General features: G+C 58.8%; 1 protein-coding gene across 2 annotated transcripts; it reads right to left on the bottom strand.

Moving 5' to 3' along the window:
- Positions 1 to 431: 431 nt before the first annotated feature.
- LHFPL4 (lipoma HMGIC fusion partner-like 4) lies at positions 432 to 12,578 on the bottom strand. 2 transcript variants are annotated; one of them, XM_010571402.1, is made up of 4 exons: positions 12,145 to 12,578; positions 2,220 to 2,456; positions 1,984 to 2,000; positions 432 to 1,154 (listed from the first exon to the last, which is right to left on the bottom strand). In XM_010571402.1, exons 1-4 carry the CDS (start codon positions 12,548 to 12,550, stop codon positions 909 to 911), a joined length of 906 nt encoding a protein of 301 aa, XP_010569704.1. In that variant the 5' UTR covers positions 12,551 to 12,578; the 3' UTR covers positions 432 to 908. The 2 variants fall into 2 exon arrangements, with proteins under 2 accessions (XP_010569704.1, XP_010569712.1); XM_010571410.1 differs by having other exon boundaries at positions 1,122 to 1,705.
- Between the last annotated feature and the right edge of the window lie 12 nt (positions 12,579 to 12,590).

Here is a 12,590-nt window from a genome sequence, read left to right as displayed (position 1 = left end):
TCCTGCTGGCCCCTCTCCATGGGGGGGTGGCTGCCGGAGGGACGCGGGCACCACCGGGCTCGTGGCTGGCAGAGGCCCTTGGCAGGAGCGCCAGCACCCACGCCGTCCCAAGTGACTTTGGCTCCCAGCTGGTGTTTCGGCACAGCTCCATCCCTCACCGCCGCCCCGCAGGGCCTCAGGGCACGACTTACCTGCTCCCACCAGCCCTGGGCGCCCTGGCTCACTGGGCTGGGCGATGGTTCCAGCAGAGCCCTTCATTGCCATCCCCCAGCAGCCTCCACGTGCCCTGCCCCGCTGGCGGCAGCTCCTCTGCCCCAGGGCTGCCCATCCCGGGGTCACGGTCCCGCTCTGCTCCCTGTGCCTGGCTCGGTCCCGCTCCCACTGGGTCCAGCTCTGCCCCTGGGCTGTCGCTCCCCAGGGAGCTGGGGGCCCTGCAAACAGCCCCCGGCTACTCGTGCTGAGACGCGGCCAGTGCTGAGGACTTTATTGCATTGCAAGGGCTGCGGTGACCTGAGCCCCCTGTGGCCGGGACCTGGGGAAGCCCACACGTGCCGGTCTGGCCAGCAGAGCCGCAGCCGGGCTGCGGCCACCCGTGCCAGGGAGGGGTGCCGGGGGTGTCTGTGCCGGCTCTTGGGTGCTGTGTGTGTGCAATTGAGGCTGGGTCATGCTCGGAGGCTGCTGGGGCTCAGTGCTGCCCCGGGCAGCTGCCGCCGGCTCCCTGCAGGCCATCACCACGGGCCAGCGAGGTGCAGCCAGGGGACATGGCCAGGATGCCGGCACGGGCACAGGAGTGCCCGGGTACCCCCCGGCCACACTGTGTGGCAGGGAGAGCCTTGCCATCACCAGTGGAGATAAAGCACCGTATGGGGATGGAGAGGGAAGGTGTTTGGCAACAGCCCGCAGCTGGCTCAGGGAGGGGGCTGGCAGAGGGGTCCTCTTGCACCTGCCCGGGGGTTTTGCATGTTCAGCTGCTCCCACTTACCAGGGCTTACATTCAGCAGCGGTGCGAGTCGGGTGTCCCAGTGGCCGGCAGCAGCGAGGCCCCTGCAGTCCCCATGCTGGGTGGGGAGCAGGCAGCAGCCTGCAGCCCCGGCCACATGCCAGGCAACACCACGTCCTGGGGCAGGGGGCGAGGGGGCTCGAGTCACTTTACCCTGTTTAGAGAATATGAATTTACACGTAAAAGTAGGGGTTGGGCCCTGTCCCGGCTGCCAGGTCCCCCGGCTGTGGAGACAGGATCACGGAGCTGTACAAAATGGGAGCAGGGAGGGGGCCGGGGCCCGGAGCAGCTGGTGCGGGGCGTCACTGGGCACGCGTTCAGGTGGGAGACAGCAGGTTGGGAGTCCTGGGGATGTAGAAATCTGTTAAAAACTCTGAGACTGTTTTTTCCTTGAAACAAAACCTCAGTTGGACGCTGTTCTCGAACGAAGCAGGTTTGGGGCATCCTGCCCCGGCAGCGGCCCGCAGGCAGTGGGGGGTGCGGAGCTGGCAGGGTGCGTGGGATGGCGGTGCCGGCGTGGACATGGAGGTGGCCGTAGACGCGGCGGGCAGCCGGCACATCCCCGGTGGAGGCAGCGGGGCCCAGGGGGCGGCGCGGGATGCTGCGTGGCCGCTGGCAGCAGACGAAGGGCAGGATGGGGAGGGAGTGCCCAGGCTGCCGGCCGTGGGAAGAAGGTCCTGCTGTGGGCACTCGGCCTTATATCCTCTGCAGGGAGAGCACAGCAGGTCGGGGACGGTGTTGGGCAGGCCTCACTGTGCCATCATGCCCCCGGCATGTGCCATGCACATGCCTGTCCCCAACCCTGCTGCCTCCCTTCCCCATTGCCCCCTTGTCCCCACTGCCCCCAATCCCACTGCCCCGCACAGCTAGAGTGCCCCCCATCCCATCCCTGCCCATCCCACGTGGGGCCACCCAGCACAGTCACACCCAGACACGCTACACGGTCAGGGCTAGGGGATGGGAGAGTGACACTCAGGACTTACCGCAGTGCCGACAAAATCTGTGGAAACAGAAGAGAGAGCGTCAGGCAGGGCAGGGGCTCGGCAGCCCGCTCCCACCCTGCCCGGCCTGCCTGGCTTTGCAGGTGGCAGTTAAGCCCACAGGACCCTCGCATGGCTGCAGGCTGCCAGAGGGGCCAAACCCCCTGGGCTATTCCCCCCAGGATCCCCCCCAGGGCCGTGGCGCCGGGTGCTGGGACCCCTGACAGCACGGCGTTCACCTTTGCTCTCTGTCTTGAGCTCCTCGTGCAGCAGGTCGTTCTGCCGGTTGCCGAGGACAAAGGCCAGGAAGGAAAGGATGAGGGCGTTGAGGATGCCAATGATGGCCAGGATATAAGCCCAGCGCACGGAGCAGTCTCCCAGGGAGTACTTCCCCGTCTTCTCTCCGCACATGTCCCGTATGGTCTCTGCATCCCAGCCGTCGGGAAAGATCATGCAGCCCAGCACCAGGCAGAGCGCTGCAAGGGGGAGAGGAGGGAAAGCATCAGAGGGGACAGAGGGGTGGCAGTGCCGGGCTCTGAGCCCCCCGGCCAGTGCAGCCTGTGCCCAGCAGGGAGCCCACCTTGGCCCCACGACAGCCAGGCGGCATGGTGGGTGACAGCCACTGCTGCCCTGGCAGCCCCAGGGGACTGCGTTTGCACGTGGCTGCCCCAAACCTGGCCCACAGAGAGATGGAGACTTCAGGGTCTTGGTTTCTTTGAGCATGAACCATAGGATCAGTGGTTCCCCACGGGCTTTCCTCATCACCACAGGCTCCCTGCGTGTGGGCAGGAGCTACCGGCACGCTGTGGGCAGGGATGCTGCCTGCCAAGAGGGTCGTCGTCCCCAGGAGCCCCCGCACCCGACCATCTTACAGCCTGCAGGCACCACTCCCAGCGGGGTCACTTGCTCAGCATGCCTCCGTCCCGCGCACTCCGCACTGAGCAGGGAGATGTCAGGGAGTACCAGGATGAACAGGAAGGGAAATGCCGAAACAAAGCCCATGACTGCCAAGGTAAGGAGGTGACATTTTTTTCTAACTACAGCAACTACAAAAGCTCCTCACCTCGTATCAGCTGGGAAGGCTAAAAATACTAATGATGTTGGAGAGTGGCTGGGGTGCCCTGCAAGTATTTTTGTCCTGGGTTAGGGAAGAACCGAGAGGCTTGTGCCCGCACAAGTAACAAGGTACCTCCCCATCCTTTATTGCTGGAGGGACAGCAAACACCCTGCCAGACATGAGTGCTGCCACGGCAGCAGGTGGTCTGACTGGCAAGAGAGCTCAGGGCTGGCACAGGGCATCCCACCGGGACTCGGCACAGCCCTCGCATCCCGATGAGCTGTGCTGACTGCTCTCCCCAGGAAAGGGCAGGGACGTGGAGGCGAGTCGCCCTCAGCAGCCCACACACTGGCACATAATACCACCCACCAGCTGCTGCCTGGTCTCTGCTGCCTCCGTCCACATTACAAACCTGCTTGGTAAAAGTGTCTTTGCAGACAGAGGCAAGCTCTGCAAGATGATTTACCACCATACACAGCCCCAGTGCCATCCAGTGCCGCATGACTGCACAGTGTGGTGCAAGCACGAGGAGCCGACAAGCCAGCACCTCCAGCACATCGTCACCTGGGACTCCCAGCCAAGCACTGACACGTCTGGGGGAGCTCCCTGCCCGCTGGGACTGGACCAACCCAAACCCACCCCCTCTGGAAGGAAACATATAATCAGCACTGATGCTGTGTGCTGCATGGTAAATGGTGAGGAGCAACGTGGCCTGCCTGCTAACCTGGGCACCTTTGAGCTACATGGCATTTAATTTAGCCGAGGGCCCAAATTAAAGACAAGGAAGGGCGGCAGACCTGTACTGGGGACTCTTCCTGGGAAAGCAGAGTTGCCAAGAGGATTTTAGGATCCACTGAGCTCCCGGTGCAGTGCAGCTGTGAAAAAAGTGCTCTGTGGCCATCCCCAGCAAGGGGGTGGTTTTTCCCCTGCAGTGCTGGTCAGGCTGACACAACCCAGCCTGGAAATGGGCACAGCTGTAACAGCACTGCTGAAATCAGTGAGGAGGAGAAAAGAGCTGCAAGCACACGGTGAGGCTGGAGGAAAGCACAGCAAGCAGCAAGGCAAGCACTCCAGCTGCCTGGGTGGGCAGCAGCCCTCAGCAATGGCCCCTCTCAGTGCAGAAGAGAACAAGACAGCACTCCAGGGTGGCAGAAGGCAAATGTAAGTTTAAAAAAAAAAAAAAAAGAAATCAGGTGCCAATTTTACCTGCACCAGCAAGGGCCTGGGCGGGCTCCCGGCTTTCGTGCACAGCCTTCAGTTGGTCCCTCACAGAACCAGAACAGCAGCCCTTCCATCTTTCCCTCAAACTCTGCAAGCATTGGTATTTCCTCTGCATGTCTGAGCATTTATTTGGGCTCTGGGTGGATCCAGCTGCCTGGATAAAGCAGGAGCTCAGTGAGACCTCACTGCTCTGCAAACACCACAGGTGCATGTGTGAGGGTCTCCCAGGATATCAGCAGGTCCCAAACATTGCAGGACAGGGCAGTGATGCAGGAGGCAGTGGATTAACATGCTGGAGGGCTGCAGCACTCATGGAGGACACGAGAGACAGGGTTTAAGGTGAAAGTAGAGAGCAGCTCAGAAAGGCACAGGAAAAACACAGCATGTGAGCCACCGGTGCAGCGGGTTGAATAACACAGCCATGGGGGACAGCCAGCGATGGCTGCTGCCTAGACTACTGGGGCTGGCTCTAGCCTGTGTCTGCCTGCCCTGGTCCCTCCTGTCCCCATGTGCCCGCTCTGCACTGGCACCAGCACAAGGGGAGCCTGTGCCCTGGCCCGTAGAGCAGCTCCAGGAGCAATGCCCAAGATCTCACAGCCCCTGTTTGCCAGAGAGAATTAAACTACAAATTTACTACCAGGGCAAAGGAGCGTGCCCAAGTGACCGCATGTACCCAAATGCCTCTGCCCGAGGGCAACCAGCCTCTTCCCACGAGCCCCTCACTGAAGGCAGGTCCTCTCCCAGCAAAGAGCAGTGCAGCGCTCTCCTCTTCCCATCTGTCTTACACGTTCCCAGCAGCAAGCTGAGTCCTCTGCTCTGTCACAAGCAATTCCCTTTTCCGTGTGTCCCCAGGCCGCCCAATGTCCTGGAAACACCTTCCTTGTGCCTGCAGCAAGGAGCGACATTGACGTGCAGAGCAAGAACAAGGACGGGATCCCCACATGGTCGACAGGCCTCAGCACTGCCCTTTTCAACAAGCCCCTCGCAGCAGGTCTGAGGGGCGCAAGGACAGAGCTCTGCCTGCCCATCCCTTTGCCCGCAGCTCCATTCTGCCAGCACCTGCGTCCAAACGCCCCGAGGTCCCTTGCAGACCTGCAGGAAAACCTTGGGTTTTGTTTAAAACAGCCTATTTCTATGCCTTGCAACCGCATGAAAAACACAAAGAAGTGATGACTCCTACAAGAGCCACTATTGAAGAGGAAAAAATAACCCAACTGCGTTCCATTTTGCTTTTAATTCGCGTTCTTCTGAGGGTGTGGTGCCGGTCCCCACTGCCGATGGCACCGAGGACAGCCAGCTGCTTTGTCACACACCACAGCTGCCATCCCTCCCCCAGGCCCTGGGTTCCAACTCTTTCTTCCGGAGTTTTCCCAGCTGGAAAGACAGATTTGAGACTGGGCACTTCGGTGATCACTGGGACAGGGTGTATGTGGAGGGAGGATGAACAAACTGCAGTTTCCAGGACTGCCTGCAGGATCAGGCTGGGGCTGGGGCTCTGGCCCCAGGGAAGCCAGCATTTCTTGGCTTGATTTTGCAGCTGGTTCATGGCTTCGCACTCCTTGGTGCTCCCTCGTCAGGGTCTCCTAGAAAAGAAATGGGCATCTCAAGGGCTTTTGATATCCTTGCAAAAGAAATTAATTGAAGGGAATTCAATGTTATGACTCAGGCTGCAACACTGGAGTGAGATTTTAGCAGAAAGAGATGAGGAGACTCCTCCTGGCAGGATAACATCCCCTGGTAGAAGGTGCATTTAGCTAATTTGGACCACTGGAGTAACCTGCGTGTTTGCCAAGTACCACGGTTATCCCAGCACTGCCCCAGTCCCGTGCAGTTGTGCCTGCAGGATCCAAACCCAATTTTTTAATCACTTTTGCTGTCTAGTTTAGTCTGCAGGTTTGGGTGAACACTGGCTTTTACTACTCTCACCTACCATGGGTGGAAGGGGCTAAGGACATGCCCTGCAGTTGAGAAACATGGCCTCCCCCTGAGCGCAGGCATGCAGAGCATCACACTGCCACAGGACACATGAGGGACTGAAAACCGGAAAATGCGGAGGTTACTGGGAGAAAACCAGCAACTGCTAGGTCCCAAAGGGGCTTGTTAAACCTGGCTTGGGGACAGTGAGGCATTTGGCCTCACGGGCAGCAGCTCACCCTCCCTTAGGGTCAGCAAGCTGGCTGTCCCCTGCCCTCATGCACATCACTCCCACCTTCACCACAGACATGCTTCTGCCGGGGGTATTTCGGTGACTCCCTGGCCCCTCATATCTACTTTGTGCCAAGCAGGAGGAAGCTGTGGGTGCCATATGCTCCGCTGCGTCCACGGCTGCTTGCCATGATGCTGTGCTGTCAGAACATCAGGGGTCCCCACTGGAGATCCCCAATACGGTGCCCCTGGGCACTGCACACCAGCCCCGAACCCCCGAGGGAACAGGGGCTGTGCTGTGACTTTGGGGTCTGGAGGGGCTGCTTCTCACTAGGAAACCTCCTGAGAGCTGAGCCCCAAAAGAAAAGGGGAAAAACACAGCCCCCTGCTCTCCTAAAAATAGAAATCCCTCAGAAATAAATGAAAATTAAAGGCAGCGTGCTTGGGACAGCTAGCACCGGCCATTTACACAGACAGGAGCTCCCTTACGGCATTTTGCTCCACAGGCTGTTTCTGAGCCAACAAATCAGCAGGATTCAGAATAGAGTTATGAGTTTGTATGAATCAGAACTGACAGTTACTTTATCTGGAACAACAGTTAAGGGATGTAAGCTCCAGGACACGAGCGGCTCCGAAACGCCTGGCTCAGCCACTCCCTGTGGGTTTGTAGGCACATTAACAGCTACTACGGGAGGCTTACGCTGCCTTCCAAAGCCCGGGGCTGGCTGCTGTGGAGCACAAGGTGCTGGATGGACACGAGGTCTGTGCTGTGTCGCTGCTCCTGTCCCCGCTGCACGACAGGAGTGGCAGGGGAGGGAGAGGGGAAATCTTCAGGAAAGCTTTTTTTGGGGCCAGAAGCCAGTGATTCAGCAAATGCAAAGTTTTTCTTGCAGTGATGTCTTCTTTTTGCTGCAAGGTCAGCAGGTGGAAGTGGTTCACCTGGAAGATCATATATTGGCAACATTTCTCCCTTGGGCAGAGAAAGGGCTTGAGGCTACTTCATCCTCATTCCCAGCAGCTGACCCAGCTACGCTTCTAGCTGGTTTGGAGCAGTGGTACCTGTCTCTCATTTTTTCATGAAGAATTTCAATGAATTACTTTTATATCCATGAAAACAGTTTTTTTGAAACCTCAAACTCTCTCTGAGAGGACCTGGCTCTCCAGCAAGTCCCAGTCAGGAAGATGAGCCCGTCCTGACGTGGCTCAGCAGAGCCACCGCATCACCGTTAGCACCAGGGAGTGCTTTGGTACTGCGGCATTCACTTGGGCCAGACCCTGCTCTCCCTTAAGGCTGCAGCCACACCACCACACCACGCAGCTCAGCTGTGCTCAGCCTGGCAGTTGGCAATGGGCTTCCTAACCACTCCTCTCCACGGATGTGCCAAAACGAAGCTGTGCAGCTGTGCCATGTGAGGGGTCCTCACTCAGATGGTCGCAAATGCAGCTCAGGTGCAGAAGATGATCAAGGCTCTGCCTCTGCTCCTGGTTCACATGCTGGTGGGTGGGAAGGGCCCATCCAAGAGGTGAGTGTAGCTCCGAAGGGGGTTCCCAAAGGAGAAAAGGGCTCAGAAGGGCTCAGTATTATCATATTCTCCATCGGGCAAGGTGCCTGGACACGGCATAATTAACTCCAAAGTGCCACTGATCAAGACAAACCCCAGCCCCGTGGTCAATGACATAGCCCCGGGTGGAAAGGCATCCCATGTGTCGTGCTTGTGCCTGGCCTAAGGGAGCTGGAAGGTCTCACCACACTGACTGCCGGACTTGAAGCACGGGGAAACATCTTCGAACATGGTCACTCACACCTTCTGTGTAAGAGGGACTGTGTGCTCAGCTGGCTGCCTCTTTTGACTCAGTAAACTCTAAGTACAAAACCGAAGCTCCCCCTGAAAACAGAGCCCCGGACCCGCTCAGAGTGACCATCCTCATGGGAGGCACGTGGCTGCGGTGCCACGCAGAGGCAGCTGGGGTCTTTCACTCTGGCATTAGCGCTGGATACCAGAACAACTTTGTTCAAAGCTCAGAGTTAGCTCACAAGGTGACCACATCTTACGTTACAGCAGAGAATTAGGGAATTGGAGGAAACCTCAGGCCCCTGGGCAGCCTCCTCAGTGCATTGTGGTGGTGGCGTATTCCTGTGCTCTCCAGCAGACAACTGCTGTGTGGTCACTGGAACGGAGGCATCCACAAAATCAGCCAGGTGCCTTCATCTTGCTCCTGTACCAGCCCTCCATGGAGGGTGGACGAGAGGGATCACCCACACAGCCCACTTCTCTTCAAGTAAGCATCATCCCGTGGGACTTTCTGAAGGAGCTCCTCCGCTAATTTTGAGGACTGGGGTGGCACCAGGGTGCTGTCAGTCATACAGTTGTTGATGCACTCATGTTAAAGGCCCATTTCTGGTTTTATAACAGAAGGATTTAGCAAAATCTCCAGTTTTGCATTACTGGGATTTTGAACAGGGCAGATGGCTACGTTTCTATTTGCGATAAAGCAAAGTCTTTTCTCTTAATTAGATCCAGTTTCCTCCTGGGGGGACAGTGGCTTTTGAGCTGGAGCTTTCTGTGAAGCTCTAATTAAACCCTTCCTTGACTGTCGTCCACTAATTAGACATTGATGATTTAAACTTTTTTTTTTTCTGAAAGAGATACTGAATTCCTGATCCTCCTTCTCCTCCCCCACCTTCCTGCTCTTGATTTTTCTTCTCTGAAGAGCCCATTTGTGCCCTCGGTCAGCAGCCCTGTATTCTGCACTGGCCATCCCGTAGGGACAGGGTGGACCCACCTCTGCCCCATCTCTCTGCCTTTCACCTTGTTTATCTGTTTTTCACCAGTGAGAAACTTTGGGCCTTGCTGTTGCTTCTGCCATTGTGGTGCAAGTCCTCCTTCAGCTAAAACCTCACCGAGAGAGGAGGAATGCCTTTCCCTTCTCTGCCCCTCCAAGCCCTCTGCTCTGGCACAACCCTCCAACCTCCCAGGTGGGTAAGTCTCCAAAGCTTGCCATCATGCTGTGCCGGCGCCTGCATCGGGCCACATCCCTGCCCTACCCATGGGATTTGATCCATGGGGTCCTCTCCATGGGTCAAGGCAGCTCCTCTTCCTTGCACAAGGTAACACATCCACCTGCTGCTGCCTCTGACATGCCCAGGGAAGTTCAGTCCTGCCCAGCCACCCCCCAGACAAGGCTCCCTCTCACCGGGACGCACCACCCCACCGCCTCTGCATCCTGGCCCTCCCCGATGGTGACATCAGCCTCTCCTGCAGGACAGAAGCCCTCTCGTGCTGCCCCATCACAGGGCAGGGTGGATGGCCAGTGTCTGTTAATGCCGCCTTGGAGTTTCCCCGACACAGAAAGGCCACATAGCCGTGCTGTTTTGGGAGAGCTCTGAGCCAAGCCTGGACCAGCTGGGGCCAGAAGAGCCGGCCCATGGCCCCAGCAAGCCACGCACTTGGGGTTCTCACAAGTGCAGTTGTGAGCAACACAAGTGTAGCCACAAGGTGCAAAGTGTGAGCAGGGACAAGCCCCAGGGTAGAGCGACGGGTACCTAGAGGTGACAGCAGCAGGGTGCTGCCGTGGCCACCAAGCAGGACAGGAGGCTCCGGGGAGGAAGCCCGGGCCTACCTTCGGTGTCGTGCCCTCTGTCACGCAGCTCCCTGTGCAGCAGCAGCACCAGCCAGGCGCTCCAAGCCACTTGATTAAGCTGCTGACAATCAGTAGGATTTGGGCTCTGAGCTTGCCTTAAACTGGTAAATCTTGAGGACAGGGAAAATTAAAGATGAAGGAATTTCCCAATAAGCCAAGGCAGCACCAGGTCTGGCTGTGGTCCTGATCTGGGTGAGGAGAAATCAGGCTTTCCAGCCCAAGCCAGCCGCAAGGGAGAGAGCCGGGCTAGCTGCAAGCCCCTAGCACGGGGCGGGGGGGGGGGCTGTATCCTCCCACATCGATGACTGGGGCCCTTCTCCTGGACAGGCAGACTGGCGTCCTTTTACTAGGAATACGGGGGGCTCTGGGCCCTTCTGGTGGAAGCTCTGGGCCTATTCACACTTTGTATGCACTGGGGAGTAACACAATATCTTTCCACATGCGGTAAAACTGGAAAGAGAAGGAAGTGAAGGGTCCCGCTACTGGGGGAAGCTCAGCATCTCTTCTCAGGGTCTTTCTCCCAAAAGGACAGACCCTCTGTGAGGACAGCTTGGAGGTCTGTGCACAAGGGGATATTTAGGATCCTTATCAACATACATATCAGGTCCTCTTCTGGGGAAAAGTTTGGGTTATTGTATGGTGTCCCTTTGAGAAGTGAGTCGGGTGTTGGGGTACATCTATGGTGGGGTTTCTTTTGCAGAGGGAGCTAAGGAGGATCTATAGACAGGGCCACTTTTGGGGGGAATGACTGGGCTTGAGCCTGTGGTCGCTTCTGAGGAGACATGACGGTAAATTGTATGGTATCTCTCTCTGTGGGAAGCGCTGTACTCAGGGTCTCTTTATGCACAGAGCTGGGGAAGGTCTGTCCTCACAGGCCTTTCATGACACTGGAGGGAGTGGGGGGGGGGCTGGGCACAACATCTCTTTAAGGGGGAGCTGGAGGGTCTGTCTGTGCACAGGTGCTTTTACAGGGCTGGGGCATCCATGCATGGGCTCCTGCCAGTGATGGGAGTTCCCCTAAAGCAGGTATCCCCTGGGGGCAGGCTTGCTGAGGGATGCCCTTGGGGCTGGGCAGACAAGGAGACTAGTCCCTCGTGTGGGGCGTTCCGGGGGCTGGTCCCAGGTCCAGGGTGTCCTAGGGCATCCTTGCAGCTGGTCCTTGACTCTGTGGGACAGTCCTTGTTGTAGGGTGTCCCAAAGCTGGTCCCTGACTGGGGTGTCCCTGGGTTTTCCAAGGCTGGTACCTGGCCCAGCTGTCCTGGGGTGCTTCAGGCTGCCCAGGTGCCCCAGGGCTGGTGCCTGTTCCGGGGTCCCCTGAGGTGGGTTCCTGATCCAGCTTTCCTGCTGTGTCCCAGGGAGCCTTGTGGTTCCCCAGGGTCAGATCTTGCCTGGGGAGGCCTCGGTGCCAGTGCCTGGAAGAGGTGCCCTGGTGCTCTGTCAGTGCTAGTGCCTGGCCTGGGTGCCTCAGGAATTCCTGGAGGGCTCTGGGGATGGTTCTTGGCTGGGATGCCCCATGGCTCTGCAGTGCTCGTACCCAGCCCAGCTTCCTCGAGCAACCCTGGTGTTCCCTGCAGCCAACCTGTGCCCAGGGAGCCCTGGGTGCCAGTGCCCAGAGCTGGCACTTGTTCCCGGTGCTCTGTCAGCGTGAGTGCCTGTCCGGGGTGTATCTCAGGAAGCCCTGGGGTGTCCTGGAGCCGGTTCCTGGCTGGGATGTCCTAGGGAATCCACAGTGCTTGTACCCAGCCCAGCTTTCTCAGGCAACCCTGGTGCTCCTTGTCCTGACACCAGTGCCTGGGGAGCCCTGGGTGCCAGAGCCCCGAGCTGGTGCCCGTTCCTGGTGCTCTGTCAGTGCTCGCGCCTGGCCGGGGTGTCCCAGGAAGCCCTGGGGCTGGTTCCTGGAACCACGGCCCCGCAGCGCTTGGACCCAGCCCAGCTTCCTTGAGCAACCTCGGTGTTCCCTGCGACCAGGAGCCCCTCCACCAACGCCCGGAGCTCCGGGGCTACCGCCGCCCGCTGCTGTCCCGGCGAACCCCGCATCCCCCCACCCCCCCAGAGAAGGCCGGTGGAGGGGCGCGGGGATGCCCGGTGCCCGTGCGTACCTGCCAGCAGCTGCATCCAGGCGCAGATCTTGTAGACGGTGGCGGTGTTGCAGAAGAAGAAGAGGGCGAAGCAGGTGATGCAGCCCAGCGTCAGCACCATGGACAGCAGCACGAAGAAGGCCGCCGCCTGGAAGGCGCCCGAGGGGATGGTGCTGAAGTCGGTGAAGGAGCCGCGGCACGACAGCTCCCGGCCCGCCAGCCCGCTGCCCACGCAGTAGTGGAACAGCCCGAAGTAACCGGGCTTGGGCGTGTTGACGCTGTCGCCCACCCAGTAGGGCTGGATGAAGACCACCACGTTGATGATGGCGAAGCAGATGGTGAAGATGGCCCAGAGCACGCCGATGGCGCGCGAGTTCCGCACGTAGTTGTCATGGTAGAGCTTGGAGGCTTCCTGCGAGGGCAGCATCCTGCCGGCCGCCGCGCTGCCGAAGGGGTTTGGGGGGGGG

This window comes from Haliaeetus leucocephalus, unplaced genomic scaffold (assembly GCF_000737465.1).
Source record: "Haliaeetus leucocephalus isolate CR32 unplaced genomic scaffold, Haliaeetus_leucocephalus-4.0 Scaffold2, whole genome shotgun sequence".
Classification (NCBI taxonomy): Eukaryota; Metazoa; Chordata; class Aves; order Accipitriformes; family Accipitridae; genus Haliaeetus; species Haliaeetus leucocephalus.
Note: the sequence above shows the minus strand (reverse complement) of the source record. Positions and strands in the feature narration are given on the sequence as shown.